General features: G+C 51.5%; 4 protein-coding genes across 4 annotated transcripts; 2 read left to right on the top strand and 2 right to left on the bottom strand.

The window, feature by feature from the left end:
- Positions 1 to 305: 305 nt before the first annotated feature.
- Positions 306 to 584, bottom strand: IUM83_10975 (putative thioredoxin; the record flags this gene model as incomplete). The annotated part of the gene is made up of 2 exons (XM_067935507.1): positions 306 to 343; positions 419 to 584. The coding sequence occupies 2 exons, from the start codon at positions 582 to 584 to the stop codon at positions 306 to 308; spliced, it is 204 nt and encodes a 67-aa protein (XP_067798878.1).
- A 1,376-nt stretch (positions 585 to 1,960) lies between these two features.
- IUM83_10976 (Gag/polymerase/env Polyprotein) lies at positions 1,961 to 6,883 on the bottom strand (the record flags this gene model as incomplete). Its single annotated transcript, XM_067935508.1, has 2 exons — positions 1,961 to 2,610; positions 6,319 to 6,883. The coding sequence occupies 2 exons, from the start codon at positions 6,881 to 6,883 to the stop codon at positions 1,961 to 1,963; spliced, it is 1,215 nt and encodes a 404-aa protein (XP_067798874.1).
- A 5,785-nt stretch (positions 6,884 to 12,668) lies between these two features.
- On the top strand, positions 12,669 to 13,919 carry IUM83_10977 (Projectin/twitchin; the record flags this gene model as incomplete). Its single annotated transcript, XM_067935509.1, has 1 exon — positions 12,669 to 13,919. The coding sequence occupies one exon, from the start codon at positions 12,669 to 12,671 to the stop codon at positions 13,917 to 13,919; it is 1,251 nt and encodes a 416-aa protein (XP_067798873.1).
- Positions 13,920 to 15,132: 1,213 nt separating this feature from the next.
- On the top strand, positions 15,133 to 17,745 carry IUM83_10978 (uncharacterized protein; the record flags this gene model as incomplete). Its single annotated transcript, XM_067935510.1, has 2 exons — positions 15,133 to 15,797; positions 17,304 to 17,745. 2 exons carry the CDS (start codon positions 15,133 to 15,135, stop codon positions 17,743 to 17,745), a joined length of 1,107 nt encoding a protein of 368 aa, XP_067798877.1.
- Between the last annotated feature and the right edge of the window lie 297 nt (positions 17,746 to 18,042).

Below are 18,042 nucleotides of genomic sequence, written 5' to 3' on the forward strand. Positions count from 1 at the left end.
AGTGTCCGTGCGCCACGCCTCTCGTGTACAGCTGTACCGAGACGCTGGACGTGGACAAGTCGACGAATTACAAGAACAGGCGATTTATGGTGAAGGTGGTCGCCTTGTTGAAGCGCTGCGCGCCTGCAGGCTGAGCCCAACCACGCACCGGTACGAGCAGGGATGGCAAAAAAAAATTAAATATTTTTATCCGTGAAAAAATATAATAAAAATATTTTTCATTTTTATTTGTGTAAGTACGAAAATAAAACACTTCGGTTTTGTATCGGACACAATCTGACAACCGCGCTCTATTAGGTGGGGCCCTATATTTGCAGACGTGCGACGCGGTCATCTCGCCGTCCTTGCACACGCGGAAGGTGGGGAAGGAGTCTACGTCAATATCCTTGCAGACGCTCTCCAGCTCCTCGGTGCTCACCTTTAGGAACTTGACGGCCAGGAACTCGTTCTCCGTCAGCTGCGTCACCTTGGGGGGTCACCATCTCGCAGCCACCGCACCGCGGCGCCGAGAACTGCACGGTGGTCGCCTGCTTCTCGCCGATGTCGCCGCTGAAGTCCTCAGGTGTCTTGACCTCGGTCGGCATGGTCGGCTCCGCCACCTTTGAAGCTGAAGTAGCCCTGCGGCGGCAGCCCACTCGTCAGTATGCGATGAGGCCAGTATTCAGGTAGTTACTGTGTTATACGGTGCTCCAGGCGATTTCAGCGGGGTTTGATGTATAAAAATCGTAAAAAAATCATAAAAACGGAAATAAAAATATTTTTTGATAATTTTATTTCGAAAAAATCCTTCTATATTTTTTTGCCATCCCTGGTATGAGATCTATGTGAAGTGGTACGGCCTCGACGACGTCGAAAGCTCATGGGAACCAGCGGACAGTATCAAACAGGACGTCCAGCAGCTCTTCCAAGCCTTTTCGGAGGCCGAACCGAACGACCCTCTTCGCTCTTCTATGGGGCGCACCCTCGCCCGCCCGCCCATCCGTGCATCCGGCACGCCTCGACTGCCCCGTCGACGTGCTACTGGGCGCCGACCGCGGCAGCGCGTTCCGAGCGAATAACACCGGCCGACAAGCCCTCCATTTTGGGGGTGTTAAGGTTTTGGATTGGACATGTTAGTGGAAGGAATAGCAGAGGGATATAACAGCGGAGGACACCGTGAAGGTGCCGAAGGAAGAGGTCTTGGAGGAGGAAGGATGCCCGGAGGTGCTTGTGTATTAGCAGTCAAAAGACGGAGTGAGGACTGGTCGATGGAGTCTAAACTGGAACAGTTTTCGCAGCTGACGAATGGAGTCGACGTGACGCGAAGCGCGATGGCGGCCGACGGTGGGTATACCTGGACAATCACATTCCTCGACGGTGGAAACGATTTCTCCCTGGTGGCAAGAGCCAACAATCTCGCATGTACTGGTACGAATTGTGCCGGCACGTACAATATTTTGTACGCGCAAGTGAGGCCTGGCGTCATGCCCCCCGCTTGCACTGGAAGCCAGGTGATTCCGAACTCAGGTTCGTTGAACAAAGGAGAATTGTACTACGTTCGCGTATTTGCCTACAACCAGATTGGCTTTGGGAATCCTCAGCTGGCTGCAGCACCGCAAAAACTTATGGTAGTTCCCGGAGCACCAACCGGTGTAACCCTTGTGTAAGGCTTGGCACGTAGAAGGCCGCGAGTGAAGATGTACCGCGATGTGGAAACGTGTAGGTAGTTGGACGTAAATTGCAAAGTGATATTAGTTGGTTAAGGCCTTGTGGCCGGCCGTCTGGGCCAGTGCCCAAGGCGGTGCTAAAATGAATGAATCTGATTGGTCAATCCACTTCAAGTTGAAGTGGGTTGACGTGCGCTATACAAGAGTAAATGTACACGACAGAGATCATGCACCCTAGTGCATGTTCCTTACTTACCCACTTGTCTTTGCGTAGTGGATGTTGTAGTTTAGATGTGCGGGCCTTGACGTGCTCGTCACGTCTCGGTCACCCACATCCTCCCGGGTTTGACTTCACGTTGACGGCGCTTGAAGTCGTCGACGAGAACTTTCCAGTGAGAGACGTGCTTGATGTCTTTCTCGAGTTCCCACGAAGATTCGTGATCTGGGAGACCATGCCACTTGACAAGCCACTCAATCTTGCGATTGAACTGACGCTTGCGTAGAAGTTTCTCGACAATGTGGAGGTCTTCTCCAGTGTCTTCATTCGTGATGATGCGAGATGCTTTCGGAAGAACACGAGTCTCAAACTTGTCCGGGTTGGAGACGTAATGGCTGAGAACGTCTACGTTGAAAGTAGGGTTCAGTGACTTCATACTGCGTGGCAAAATCAGACGAGCAGCGTTGTCGTTGATCATGCGCTTGATAACGAACGGACCAATTTTACGAGCGGCTAACTTTGCACGTTTGACGTCAATGTCTTTCGCAGCATGCTTGAGTGGAATACGGCGTGTATCCAGCATAACCAAATCTCCTTCCTTGAATTGCACATTGCTACGGTGTTGATCGTAGTACTTCTTTTGCGATGCTTGAGCCTTGAGTAAGTGCTCCTTGGCTTTGCCAATAATTTTGTCACGTTCGTCCTTGAAGCGATTTGCATACTCAGACAGTCCTTGTTGTACTTGAACTGTGGTAGACAACGTAGGAAAAGTTCCGAAGGGATTGCGTTCCTGACGCCCTGTGTCTACTTCAAATGGCGAAAGTCCTGTAGAGGCACTGACTAGCGTGGCATGAGCATACTCAATCGTTCCCAACTTGGCAGCCCAGTCATCACCATGATACGAGACCATGCAACGAAGTGCGTCTTCTAGTACCAGGTTTTGACGTTCGGTTTGGCCGTCAGCTTGAGCGCGATATGACGTTGTCATATTCAATTGTACACCCATGACCTGCGCGAGTGATTTCCAAAAACGCGATGTGAATTTGGGATCACGATCACTGATGATCACTGCAGGCACTCCATGATGCCGAACGACATTGTCGAAGAAATAATGAGCGATTTCTTCGGCATCATCAGTAGTGTGAACGGGACAGTAGATCGGACGCTTGAACAACTTGTCCACGACGGTCATGATAGCATCATAGCCATCTGATTCTGGCAATCCAGTAACGAAATCCATGGATACGACTTCCCAACATTCCTTTGGAATCGGAATTGGAATCAACTTGCCATTCTTCTTGGCATTGCTGTGCTTCCAACGTGTGCATGTTTCACAACTTTGCACGTAATCAGAAACGTCTTCATGAAGCGACGCCCAGTAGTACCATTGCTTGATACGGAGGTACGTACGACGAATTCCTGGGTGCGCGGCAATACTGGAATCATGAAATTGCTCAATAATCTTCGTTCTTAGACGATTGCGCTGCGATCTCGGGACACAAAGTCTCATCATTTTGGACTCCTTATCGTCCGTGAATTGCACATAAAGCAATTGATCCTTGAGTACGTATGGATCATGCGGAGTACGATACTTGTCACGAAATCCAGGATCAGTGCGGTAGGCTTTGATGAACTCTTCTTTGAGATTCGAAGTCCATCCTAGCGAACTTGCGTGTTGCATTTGCACGACCGATGTGGCAATCTCTGCATCTTGAACAGGAGTGTAGAGGTGACCATCGGAAAGATCATGTAAGGCGATGTGACCAGCAGGAACATCCGTCATCTCCTCCCCCGAAAATTCAACAGGCGAGAGAGCTGCAGATATCATGGTCGTATTCACCTTCTGGGAGTCCCCATCATGTTGCTGTGCACGGTAGCGTGATCCAAAACTACTGTCACACTGCGGTGTACACGTATGAAAGCTGATTGTATTGATAGCGGGACGCGCAACACTCTGTGAGGCTGGAACAGTCGCAATTTGACTATCTGGAGTCGATAGCGAAGCATTGACTGTGCGTAGATCGCTAATTACGCGAAAACTCGATGTCGGTTTATCACTTTCAGACTCACAATGCTGAAAACTGATTGAGCAGACAATTGGCGGATCCAATTGTGGTGATATCAACGCATTCGGAGTTGAATCCATCGGAGGACGGGACAGTGCATCAGCTACGACATTCATTGATCCTTTCAGGTGATGCAGGGTGAAGTCGAACTGAGCAAAGAAGGTCAAGAAGCGTGCAAGCTTCGAGGAAACCTTCGGGTGGTGTAACAACCACTGACATGCACTGTTGTCCGTGTAGATGTCGAAATGACGACCATAGAGGTAATGACGCCATTTTTCCAGCGACAGCTTAATTGCATAGAGTTCCTTCTCATGGGTAGGCCAATTTTGTTCATGCACACCCAACTTCTTGGAGAGGAAAGCTAACGGATGATCATGTCCGTTGTGCTTTTGCGAAAGTACTCCACCAACACAATATCCTGAAGCATCGGTTGTCACGATGAACGGAAGAGAGAAATCCGGTAAAGTCAGGACTGGGGCGGATTGCAATGCTGATTTCAGCTTGCTGAAGGCGATATCATGCTCTTCATTCCAATTCCAAGTATGGTCCTTCTTGACTAGAGGTCCAAACGGTAAGGCGATTGTCGCGTAGTTGTAAATGAAGCGACGGTAGTAGCCTGCGAGACCCAAAAAGCTTTGCAATTGCTTTTGGTTCATTGGAATTGGCCAATTGGCGATCACTTCAGTTTTCTTGGAATCCACCGCAATGCCTTGACTTGACACGGTGTGACCCAGAAACTGAACTTGATTCTGCCCAAAATGACATTTCGAACGATGACAGTACAGCTTCTCTCTGCGTAACACTTCGAAGAGCGTGCGGAGATGCTGCAGATGCTCCTTCATGTTCTTGGAAAATACACAAATGTCATCCAGATACACCACGATAAACGGATATTTGCCTAGTAGGACACGCATAAGACGTGACCAGACACCTGGCATTCCAGCAAGACCCATTGGCGCAACACACCATTGGTAGGTCTCAGAATGAGTGCGGAACGCTGTGTACTGACGACTTTTCAAGGCAACCCTCATCTGATGGTAACCTTGTGCGAGATCCAAGACTGAGAAGATGATACATCCATACATCTTGTCAAATGTTTCGTCAATTCTCGGGAGTGGAATTCTGGCGATGATCGTTTGCGAGTTAAGCCAACGATAATCAATCACCCAACGAATCGGTAACGTGGCGTTTCCCGACCGTAACCACTCAGCTCGAGAAAGTTGTTTCCCTGATTTCGGGTCTTTCTTCGGGATACCAAAGATGTTGGAGACCCAAGGCGAATCGGATAGTTCGATCCAACCTTTCTTCAACTTTTCTTCGACAAACAGATCAAGGGCATCTTGTTCTGTCTTCGAGAGCCGAAAAGGTGCGCGTGTGCTTGGCATAGCATCTGACTTCATGTCGAGCTCGAATTCCACGCGTCGATGAGGAGGTAACCCATCGGGTAAAACGTCTGGAAACACGTCAGCAAACTCATCAAGGAGAGGCACAATTTCTTGTGGTTCTTCCGTGACGGGTTGAGCTGGAGTAACTTTGACGCGGTAAATCTCATCATAGTCATGGTGCTTGGCTTTAGCTTTGAACTCAGCACCAGATACTTCTACCTTGCGCAACACTGGTTTCATTCCTTGCGGTTTGAACTGCAGGTGATGAGTACGCCAATCAATAATTGGTTGGTACTTGGTAAACCAAGGTTTTCCGAGAATGACATCGTGTTCAGGGCTCATAGACCATTCCAGGACCTCTAAGTCTCTGAATCGATAGCCATCCATCTCAATAGTGACCTTGCCCTTGTGAACGGCACGTTTCTTCGTTGTGCTTCCGTCAAACAAGGTGACTTGAGAGATCATCGTGTCAGGAATAGTATCCACCAATCCAGGACGAATGACATTGCATGTGGCTCCCGTGTCTAGCATAATGGTGACACGTTTGCCTTCACACAGACCTGGCTTCCGAATCAACTCATTCGGAGCTGGTAGTGACTGGATGGTAGCAGCGTTGAGATCATTTATCTCAACAACTTCAACAGACTCTGGCTTTTCTGCTGCCAAAGTGTGAACAGCGAACTGACCACGCTTAGTGTCAGACTGATAGCTGTTATTCGTTCCGTGCTTCTGTCGATTTTGAAGCTTGAAGCACTGTTCAATCGTGTGACCAGGCTTCTTACAATACCGACACTTCTTTGAGTTGCCACTGTTACGGTTGTTGTTCTGAACAGGGCGACGATAATTGTCACGGCGTGGGTTATGCACATGACCAGTGTCGATTTCCATAGGCTCAGGTTCATTCTCAGCAGCACGCTGTGGAGCCGTGTTGGAACGAGCGAATGACGTGGAGTTGGAACGGCCAAAAGATCTTGGAGGTGTCCAACGACTCTTCTGAAACGGACCAGCACGAAAGTGCGATCTGTCATACTCGAGTGCAACTGAGAGAGCCTCAGATACCGTCGTGCAACGACGATACTGAACTTCTTCTTTCGTGGGACTAACAAGACCTCGAACGAAGTACGTGATCTTGTCAAGCTCACTCATGTCCTTGACTTGCATGATAGCAACGCGGAACCGAGAGATGTAGTCCTCCAAGCTAGAACAACGTTTTTGCTTGAGACTGTACAATCGATCTCGAAGGCGCTCCTGAAGATCCGGAGGAACGAATTCCTTCGTGAGCTTCTGGATCAAATCTTGGACATCACTGACGGAATCCCTGCAAAGCATGTACCATGCAGCAGCATTTCCTCTGAAATTGGCAGTCATCATGGCAATGATGCGCTTACTCTGATTCTCATCTTGCCAATCAATGTTCTTCGCCTCAAAGTAATGAATAACTTGGTCGAAGTACAATTCAACTGAGTCACCCATGTTTCCATAGAAGCGAGGTAGGCTTATACCTTCAACTTTGACCTCTTTGCGTTGCGAAGTCAAAACGTCGATTAGTGCTTGTTGTTTCTGCACCATTTCGACCACAGACTGTGTCAGACGGTCAGCAGACCATCCACCCGGATTTAACGAAGTCATGATAGTGTAACTTGAGCTAAAAGCTGATTAAAGTTACGCTACGAATGTACAGCTGCTAGCTACTAGAACTAGAGCTACAACGACACTGTTAACAGCTACTCGAAACGGGCGCGCTTGATGCTGATAACGCGATCAACGAAAGCACGAACTTCGGTGTCGATGCGGTTGGCACAGGTGTTCAAGATGTCGACGGTTTCGAAGAGAAACAGTCCAAACCCAGGCTCGATACACGGTCGAGGTGAGTTTCGAAAAACGGAAAGAAAACTTCACGGAGATGCTCCGTCAAGCAAGTAACTTCGTACTGCAAATGGGTAGCAGCACGAACTCTGAAAGCGCGATGAACGGCTTGTTCAATGGTGAGAATGCGACGATTTTGCTGATCTTCGTCCCACTCACGAGCAGTACGCTTAGGCATATACTGGAAAAATACCCGAAGCTTACGCCAAAGCTTACCCGAAAATTACGCGAAAATTCAGGAAACGACTGAAAATTACGCGGATTCTCAAATTCGGAATTATACGGATGCTGGGGTTTAGGTAACTACTGATTGGCTGAGCCAAAGTGCAATTACACTAAAACAATGCGAAAAAGTTTACAACAACACTTAAACAACGCTATTTAGCGCTAATTCAAGCGTTGGCGCTTTGCCTTGTAATTGGATTTCTTCTGATCGAAACCCTGAACAAGTAGCTCTTCCTGTTGAGCCTCTTCAAGTGCTCTTTTACGCGAGCTCTCCTTAATTTCACGGTCGAATACAGTAGTGAGTGTGTTATGAATACGCACTACTTGTAAACTTAGGATACGGCAAGCTTCTCGATAAAGTATACGCTCGGACTTAGAGTGAAAACTCTCCTCCTGGTCCTGTAAGTGGTGAGTTAAGCTTGCAAGGCGATTAACTGAGTTTAATCCCTTAATACGAAGTCGATCTACTGCTTGTAGATTAGGATCTGGGTTTGAGTTGAGGTTTTTACTTTTTTGTTTTTTCACCTTGGTCATACAAGGCCAAAGGTTTCCGCAATATACTAGGCTTACGTGCGGGAAGGTGACTAGTGAAGCGAAAAGCGTTAAACTAGTACAAATCCTTCGGATAACTAACCGTTAGCAATAAGCGTGAGGCTAGTTAGCGTAATCGACTAGCGAAAAGCGTTAATGTCGATTATGCAAGACTTTACGGCTAGCGAAAAGCGTTAATGCCGCTAAGTCAGGGAACACGTAGAGTAGCAGTAAGTGCGAAAGCAGTAACCCTAACCCGGATACTGTAGCAGTAGTCAGCCGAAGTAGCGAGTCGAGTCGGTCGATTGAAGATCTTCTGACCACTTGCCCGGCGAAAATGACCGTAAGTGCTACCAGATGTAAGGCTTGACACGTAGAAGGCCGCGAGTGAAGATGTACCGCGATGTGGAAACGTGTAGGTAGTTGGACGTAAATTGCAAAGTGATATTAGTTGGTTAAGGCCTTGTGGCCGGCCGTCTGGGCCAGTGCCCAAGGCGGTGCTAAAATGAATGAATCTGATTGGTCAATCCACTTCAAGTTGAAGTGGGTTGACGTGCGCTATACAAGAGTAAATGTACACGACAGAGATCATGCACCCTAGTGCATGTTCCTTACTTACCCACTTGTCTTTGCGTAGTGGATGTTGTAGTTTAGATGTGCGGGCCTTGACGTGCTCGTCACGTCTCGGTCCTTACACCTTGCCGTTTTGACGGTATCCGAGTTGGTCGTGTTGTTCAACCCACCCGACGATAATGGAGGCGATACGGTCACAGGCTACGAAGTGCAGTGGGCAACAGATAGTGTGTTCACGTCTCCGAGCTCGACGACTGTACAATTGACCACGGGTATGAGCTCCCCATACAAGCGGATCATTTCGGCGTTGACGAAGGGCACTAGCTACTACGTCCGCGTTAGCGTTCGAAACTCTCAAGGTCTTGGGCAGCTCCAAGTCTCGTCGCCAGTATCGCAGCAGCCGTACACGACCCCGAGTTCTCCGACTCAAGTGGTGCTGGGCATCACGAGCTCGACCATGCTAACGGTGGGGTGGGCCCCGCCTACGGACGACGGAGGTGACGCAATATCTGATTACATGGTGCAATGGGACGTGGCCGCCACGTTCGACTCGTTAGCAACAGCGGGGAGCACCACGGCGGTCATTAACGACGCAACGCAGCGGTCGTACACCATCACGCTGCTGACGCCTGGCACGCGCTACTACGTGCGTGTATTCGCTCAAAATCTCGCAGGTAAAGGCACTCCACAGACATCAGCGCCTGCTTCAATGGTACCAGCTACAACTCGCCCGGGCAAGCCAAATTCTTTAGCTGTTGCTGCTACTGCTACTGCTGGTCAGTTGCAAGTGGTATGGCAGCCCCCGCGCGTCCCTGCCCATGGAATTCCGTGCGCCGGAACGATGTAAGCGCCTCAAAGCTGTCCCATTCTCGGTGGACTAGACATGGTCTACGGTGGTGTGAGTCTCGAGAGTTACCTTGTGCAGTATGCAGTCTCGAGTGATTTTTCTTTGGCCACGGAGGTCGATGTCACCACGACGTCGGCGATGATCTCGGGGCTGACAAGTGCACAGCCGTACTACGTACGCGTGTTGACGGTGAATAGTCAAGGACTCAACAGCGACTTCTGCACGCGCGCGAATGCTCAAAGCTTGTTGTGTCCAGACCACCTAGTGCTGGAAGATGGCAGTGTGGTCACGGGAGACTTTGTGTTTGCTGCGCCGCAGTAGGAGCTTTGTTTGTTTGGAGGTAATACACGTAGCACTTTCTGGATAGTGATAACGCGCACTCGTCCTCAAGAAGAGTTTGCTTTTGCCGCGTGGTAATTTACATCCTGACAGGACGTCCGTTGTGTCGAAGTGTCCTCCCAGGACGAAGCTATCGATAAAGTCTTCGTCAGGTTGCGTCGGTTTGCGTGTCGGCGTTATGCTCCGCCGTCGATGTGGAGCCCAGCGCCTGGAATTTACTCTACAGGTTCAAAGTGACAAAAACGTACCCCACTGAAAAATGAAAATGGATTTTACTCTCGGCAACAGGCCGAGTGGCACAAGGAGATTGAACTCACGGCGATGGCAACGGAGATCTCGACGGCGCTGAGGTGGAGGCCAGCTGCGTCGCCAGCGTGTCCACTACGCTATGATTGTTCGCATGGATTCAATCAAACGCATGCAGGGCGGCTCCAACCGTTGGCGATGACAACGTTGCGCAACAGCAGGTTATACAGTTCATCATCATCGAACATGGAAAGTGTTCGATGTACAGTATTCAACTTCTGGACTGATCATCCTCATGCATGAGATATAGGTACGCTGTGTTTATGCTAGATTACTTTTTATGGAGCGGGTAGACATACAATGAATGATGAACTACCCCGGGTAGTTCATCATTCATTGTCATGTTTCCCGCTTCTGCGTTGCCATACGGTAACCCGATCGAAATTCCTTCATGAGTAATCTCCGCGCACATCAATGTCCTTGGTTGCCCCGACACGCCAATATGCTACAGCGCATAGCAAACTTCATCACTGTACAATTGGGCGTGAAGTTTACACTCAGCACCTCGCAAACCGTTGGCTGTTGATTAGTACAGGACCCATATATCACTATGGAGACACCGCGCCCGCAGTACGATCTTGTTGGCTCACCCACGTGTTCCGTCTCGCCACAGCCAACCAGTCAGGCTACTGTATTTGAGGCTGAATCATTTCTATCCCCGACCACGTGGACTTGAAAGGATAATTTGCAGATGCTGTCATCCTACAAAGAACGAAAAGATGCGTAGCCACCATTTGGAGTTTCGATTTAAAGTTGACCAATCAAAATGCGTACATAACCGGACATCAGAAATGTAAAAGTTAAAAACACTCGCAGAAAACTAAAACAACTCTAATTCGATTGTTTTTACACGAACTTCCCGACAATATACAATATGTTAAAATTGAAAAAAAATGTTGAGGTCAAATACAACCCGGAATTTCGGAGGTCGGAAATGGAGATATTTTTCCCCGACCGATGTAACTTTACAAGTTCCTTCGATTCATAAGGTTACATTGCGATTCGTACTCCGGTTCGTTAGCCTTTTTCTGTTTACCGTGGTCTCAAATTATCATTAAAAATGTGTCGATTAAAGAGGTCCCTAGTATGAGCACCCCCCCCCCCCCCTACTATTTATGTCCCATCAAATCAGAATTTGAAATTTTCTGAATTGGGGAGTCCACATCTAATTACCTCCCAAATTAAAGTTTGTACCGTACTGGGGGTCTCCATATTTACAGTAAACTACTAGTGTTAGGGTTTGCAAGATTGACCCGATTTTAGTAGAGTTTCAGATTGTTTTCAGCCTGGAGTGAGTATCTCAAACAATCAGTTCTAACTTCGTTCAGACAGAAATAAAGTATATTAGTGCGCAATAAACGTAAATATTGACGAGTGTATTGCAGGAATCCCGACGACAACGACAAAAATCATGGGTTATACTGTAATCACATTGAAGCCTTCCAATCGATAAATCCTATCTCTTATCCTAACGTTGCCCCAGATGGTGCTGTTTGCGCTGCAAAGCAAAGCTCGATGATAGCGTAAGTACAAGTAGCGACGCTGTGCCAATGACCGAGTGTTTCAGCGTGTTGGCAGCGCTTTCTCATTTGGAAAGAGAAAGAGAAGTTACGACTCATTCTCGATTTTCCATCCGGACCCCGACAAGCCCAGGGGTACGACGATGAAGTTCTTCTTCCAGGCACTTGCAATGGTCGCGCTATTGACAAGCGGGGCTGCTGCGGATGGGGTAAACGCTGGGGATGAAGAAAGCGGGATCATCGTCAGCCAGACCTTCGGCGAATCGCTCGGCACGATGTTTACGGATACAACCTTTACAACGCCCGGAGAAATCGTGCACTCCATCACGATCCGCTCCGGCGTGGATGTGAATGGCGTCGGCATCGACGCAAGTCCCCACTGGGGGCCAAGGGTCAATATGTTCCACGGCGGCAACATCGGTACCCCGAAGACGCTCACTCTGAACTCTGGTGAGCGCTTCAACTGCTTGGAGGCCCACTGGGGTACGTACCATGATCACACGCGCATCATGTACATCAAGATTACCACCACGTCGGGCAGGGTGCTCGAGGGCGGTACCCGCACGGCCCAGACCGGAAAGATTTGCGCTCCCACCGGCTTCCAGCTGGGTGGCTTCGTTGGGTGCGCAGGCGTGGAGCTCAACGAGGTGGGTGTCGTGTGGACCAACAACAAGATCATGAGCTAGATCTGGGAGAGAGCCATTCATTCCCTGATGCATTGTCAAGTCGACGATACGCGGCAACCGATTTAATGTAGCCACCTAATCAACATCGTTTACCCTTTTTGCTACTGGTGGTATTGTGGTGTTTGCGACGATCTACGGTGTGTACTACTAGAGTAACATGGTTATGGTGAGCCTCGCCCTTCTCGACATCATCATGTTTGCCAGATTTTCGAAGAGACCAGAGTAAGGATGCACTCATTGTCGAGCAGATCCGAGCTACAGTGGTGTACAACCAACGGACGATTCTACCACAGCTTCGCCATATCTGTCAAGCTCTGGGCAGCAACAACTGGAGGTGCTGGGCAGCAACAACTGGAGGTTTTTATAAAGTGAACGGATTCATGTGGACGATCAAATTTAAATCCTCGTTAGGAAATATACCGAAACTGGGTCAACAAACCACGGCATTATCCGGAGGAACGATGACAATTCAAGACGACTTCGTCCAAGGATCTGCATCGAACTCGTACGTGATGTCCAACCTCCTCTCTGGAATCAACTACTACGCTCACGTAGCGGCTTGGACCGATATCGGCGTTGGCACGTTCACACCTTCTGCCTTCGCGATCCCAAGCAGTGCAGCTACTGGGGTGCAGAACCTCGCGTCTGGATACGCTCTGTACCAGCGAGAAGTCCAAGAAGTGAGGCTGGCAGCTTCGCACATCACCGAAATCCAGGAGATCGCTACGCAAGCAGCGAGTATTCCAGAGGTGCAAACTCTGCAGACTTCTGTCTTACCCGCTTCTTGTCCTGGGGGAAACTGCATTCGAGGAAACCTCGCCTTCCGTGTTCCAACCGTACAGACCGTGCGTATATGGGCGACAGCGCCGATCACTACAGGAAGCTACACCTTGTTTTTCCAGATAAACGTGGCTAGTGGAACTGGTACATTCACGCTGCTGGGGACCAAGACTGGAGCTATCCCCTACAACGCTGACGCTGCTGCGGTTACGACTGCACTAACTTCGGTAGCTAATCCAGCTGTGACGACATCGGACATCATTGTCACCCGGGACGGTGATGGATCTGTGGACTACCAGTACGGATTCATATTCCAGATCACATTTGTTGGGAACAATGTTGCCGGCGAGACTTTGCCAATTGTGTGCGGAGACAATTCCATGGCAGGAACTGTGGGTGTCTCTGGACACTGCGACGTGAGCATGAACACAGACACAGCCATGGGGACGGATACCGCCGTGCAGCAGGTAATTGTGAAGGCAAGCAAGCCCTTGGTGGTGGGATCGTACCAACTGCAATTCACATATCTGGGAGCGGGACAAGTATCTGGATGCATTGCTTTTGACGCATCCGCGGATGATATGGACGCTGCGCTTGAAGCCATGCCGAATATCGACAGTGTGTTTGTTACTCGTGAGGATTACACGGATAACACCGCGAATGGCTTCTTGTACAAAATCTTCTTCCATGGTAACGGTGTCTACGGAGACATACCGGTGCTTCAGTGGACAAATTCACTGTGCCCACCATTCCAGACACAGGAGCAGAACGCACTTACCGCTGTGGGCGTAAACGGTCTGGTTGTTATTTCTATGCTGGATTATGCTGGTGTAATGGACTGGTGGCGCAATCCGGCCACTGTGGAGCAGATGCGCTTAGCGGTGAATGCGCTGACGACAGACGTGGACGTGGACGACGGGATGCAGACGTGAGAACGACCGAAGTGAAGTCAGTGTACGCTGGATCCGGCGGGTACGGCACCTTGAAGTACCTCGTGGATGCTAGATCTGCTGCACGGAACAATGGTGGCGCACGACGGAGCGCCAGCAGAACGCAATTTGCGGCGGAGGACGCAAGCAGAATCCAATTTGCGCCGCAAGACGCAAGCACAACCGAAATTGCGCCCTGAGACTCAAGTGGAGAGCGAGCGGGCGCCAGCGGGCGCACGAGGGCCGCGGCGAACACCGGGACGACAGCGAGCGAGCTGTGTCGAGACGAGAACGAGATGAGAGCGACGAGTACGAGTACGAGTACGAGTTGACCACAGGAGACGAGCTCATGAGGACTGCGTGACGAGAACGAGACGAGCGCAGCGCGCGAAGTGGTGGCTGAGTCACTACTGAGCACTGTTGCTGGACGTGTAGCTGGGAGACCGATTGGGTTCCAGGCGGTATCGGACGTGGGTGGGAGCAACGGCGGACAATTGCAGTCCAGGGGTGTTCCAGAAGCGTCTCGGTGCGGGATCTGGGGACAGTTGGTAGTCTAGTTGCTAAGACAGTGAGAGGAGTTGTGCACGAGTAGATTGTTGACTTAGGTTAGCGTCTATTTGCTAACGAGTAATTCCAAAATTGGAGCGGACGCGGCGCAGGCGGACGCTCCGGCAGGGGGAACCAAGTGGTTCCTGACGGCCATCCACGGTGTTAAGTTGAAGCCGCAGCGGACAAACGACCACCGCAGCGTAGTTATACGATCTGCCCCACGACCGGGCAAGATAAGAGGTCGTTTCATGGATGGTGATACAGGGGCTCAGCCAACGAGAACGAGCACGACGACAACTTTAACGCCCACGAGAACGAAGTCAATGATGAGATCCGGCAAGACGTGCCGAGTCCAGCGCACTTTCAGTGACGTGATAGCGCGAAATTATGACGACGTCAACGAAAACGCGAACGACGATGAAGAGCAGAAGAGAGACGACCACGACGAGCAGGCACGGCCACGACTACAGCAGGCGGTGAAGTCGACCAAGCACCTGCAGGCGGGCATCAGGAGCAAGCATCGGCTCCAGCAGCTGACGAGACGGCGCCTACTGGGATGGATCCTGATGACGAAGAGACGCACGACGAATCACCACCGGAAGCACCACGGGCGACGACCGGTGCTGGCAGCGAAGGGAGTGAAGGACGAGCGGCTTCTGCACCAACAATGGAGGCCATGACCCTCGCGCCGGCGCTCCAGCAACTCACGGCGGTTGTGGCGGGCTTGCAGGCGCAAGTGACCTCCGTGACGACGCGGGACGAGCCTCTCCAGCCCAGCCAACGAACGAACGACGATCGACGCAGACCTACCGGCAATGAGGTGCCAGTGGAAGCGGCGGTCATGACGGATGAGCAGACCCTTGTGAGTGAGCACCAGCGCCAGACGAGCAGGCAACCTCCGGTGGCAACGGAGACGACGGGTGAGACACGAGTGACGGCAGCAATGAGTGAACGACGCGGTGAATCGCTTCGGTCGGCGACGGTGGAGGTTGCAGCAGCAGTGACGTCTGACATGACGCCATCCTCCGAGATGACGGCGATGGCTACCGCCGTGCAGCAGCTCACAGCAATGGTGTCTCGGCTTCAGCCAACGCGTGGCAGTGGCCAGCAGCCCAGCAACCAGCGGACGACACGACGTGTAGCACAAACGACGATGGCCGCTGCTGGACCCTCTGACGACGACGGCAGCGAGTCGCCCGACTCAAGCGAATACAGTTCGAGCAGTGACGACGACGTGAGTGACAATGACGGTGGGGGAGAAGATGATTCGCCTGATGGTGAGCCCCGTGGACGACTCGGTCGACATGAGCGACGCCGTGAACCGGAGATGCGGTGTGTGAAGGCCTGGAACTCCCCACGTTCATCCCCTCGCCGATGGTGTCAGTGTCTACCTGGATTGATCGCGCAGATCTGGCGTTGAAAGGTGCTGAGGAATTGGGCCGAGGCAAGTGGTCTGACAAAGCACTGTATTTCACTATGGGCGACAAGCTAATGGATGACGCAGCTAAGTGGTGGGTGAACATGAACCGACGCTTGTCGCCGCGGAAAAGAATTTGGACCAACCTCAAGAAAGCGATGCTGAGGCGCTATGCTGAGAAACTGAACAAGTCAGCGCCAGATTGGCGAGTGAGTATGCGCCGAATGATACCAGGAGAGACGTACGCAGATTTCGCAGTTGGGCTTCGAGACGTAGTCGATCGCAACAGGGTCGGTGAGTGTGTGTTGCTTGCTCAGTTCTACAGATGCCTGGACAAGACCACTTAGAAGCTAGTGAAGCAAGCTCACAAACATGCTACGCTTGAAGAAGCAGTCGACAACGTTACTGACATTGACGATCCGATGGACAATGTAGCTCAAGGGATAACGAATATTCGATTACCGTGGGCCACAGCACCCAGCCTCTATCTGATTCCTATGGCTGGAACTACGGGCCAGACGATGGTGGTTCCCGGTATTGGCGGCACGGGTCTCCCAACGGCGATCACGGGCTCAACCATGGCGACAACCAAACAACGGAGTAGTGACGCAGAGCGAGGTGGGTCAGGTGGCGTTGTTCACCAACCCGCAGGGCATCTACAATGCGTGGTCTGGCACGTGGGACCCTCCCCCAGGTCACAAGTGGAACGGTAAATACTGGTACGAGCCTATGAAGACGGAGCCGAAGCGGTCGACGACGGCGGCTAGCTAGCCAGCACCTGCAAAGCCCCAGTCGAAGACCAACTCGAAGCGAGAGCCGATGGTTTCGAGTGGCGACGAGTTGGATACGAGGCCGAGGAGGAAGCGGTTCAAAGCGGTGGTGATACAAGTCGCTGGCGACAAGGACGGCGGAGACGCGCGAACGACGCGCAACGTGAGCGGTGGATTGAACGACGGTGGCCAGCGCGGCAACACCGCGTGTTTTTAGCGCGGTCAGTTGGGTCACTGGGCGACTCAATGCCCGAACGGATCGAAGTGATTTGCCTGCAATAAACCAGGGCATTATGCGAGGACGTGCCCTGACGCGGAGGCGAAAGCACACAACGATGCGTACCTGCAGTCGCGAGTACGGCGAGTCAAGGCCCCGGCGGAAAACGAGGAGCGGACTCAGTAAAGGCGTTACGGCGTTCGATGCGGAACGACGATCCCCCGCGAATGAAGAACGTGGAGTGTGGTGGCAGTGTGGCACACGAGCAGCTGATGCCCGAGATGGTGCGAGGCCAAGACGCAATGAACGACGAGCCAGCGGCGACGGTGCGGCGGAAAAATCGCCAACAGGTGTCGAACGAGTGCTTTGCGGCCAAGTTCGAGGAACGGACGGACTAGGATCGAGAGACGGTGAAGACGTGACGGTGGCCTCAGTGCGAATGACGAGGGCTACTACGGGCAGTACCAAGATCGGCGTGGACGAGATGCTGGTCGAGATGCACGCGTTGGTGTGCGCGACGAAGAGCGTGCGACGCGCTACGTGGAGACAGTGAAACCGGCAATGACAGCAGTATGCTTCGTGGGTGAGGAACGCGAGCGTGAGCTACGAGACGACGCCGCTGGTAGTGGCAGTGCTAACCGACGTGATGGTGGTGCACCGAGTGGTGACAGAGACCAACGGCAGACTGGAGAAGGCGCAGCGGAGCCGACGCGAGTTGGCACCGTGGTGGCGATGATCAGCAACATGGTGACGCCAGCCTCAAGACGAGACGAAGAGATGGACGACGAGTGCATGGGGGACGATTATGAGCCGCAGCTTGACTCGGGCGAGGCGACGAGCGACGAGCGACGGGTACGAGCGGGTACTGTCGAATAGGAACACGCGCTAAATTGTATATTGGCACACTTTCCCCACCAACAACACCCACCAAGTCACCGAAGACTCAATTGGTTTGTTAGGGTTAGAACCTGAAGGCCCAGGAACTTTCCCTTGTACCGGGTTGGTGTCTCCTCTGCACCGAACTTCCGCTAGTCGACCGACGGAAGGCTCAGCGTCACTAGCCACGAGCAAAGGCTAGCACGCTCGCACACACAAAATATACCTCGCAGGCCCTTAGTAGGAAGGGTCCCGGCCTTTTACGGCGTGGTACGAGGTTGCCGGAGCCATACTCCG

Source organism: Phytophthora cinnamomi (assembly GCF_018691715.1).
Source record: "Phytophthora cinnamomi strain GKB4 chromosome Unknown Contig7, whole genome shotgun sequence".
In the NCBI taxonomy this organism is placed as follows: domain Eukaryota; phylum Oomycota; class Peronosporomycetes; order Peronosporales; family Peronosporaceae; genus Phytophthora; species Phytophthora cinnamomi.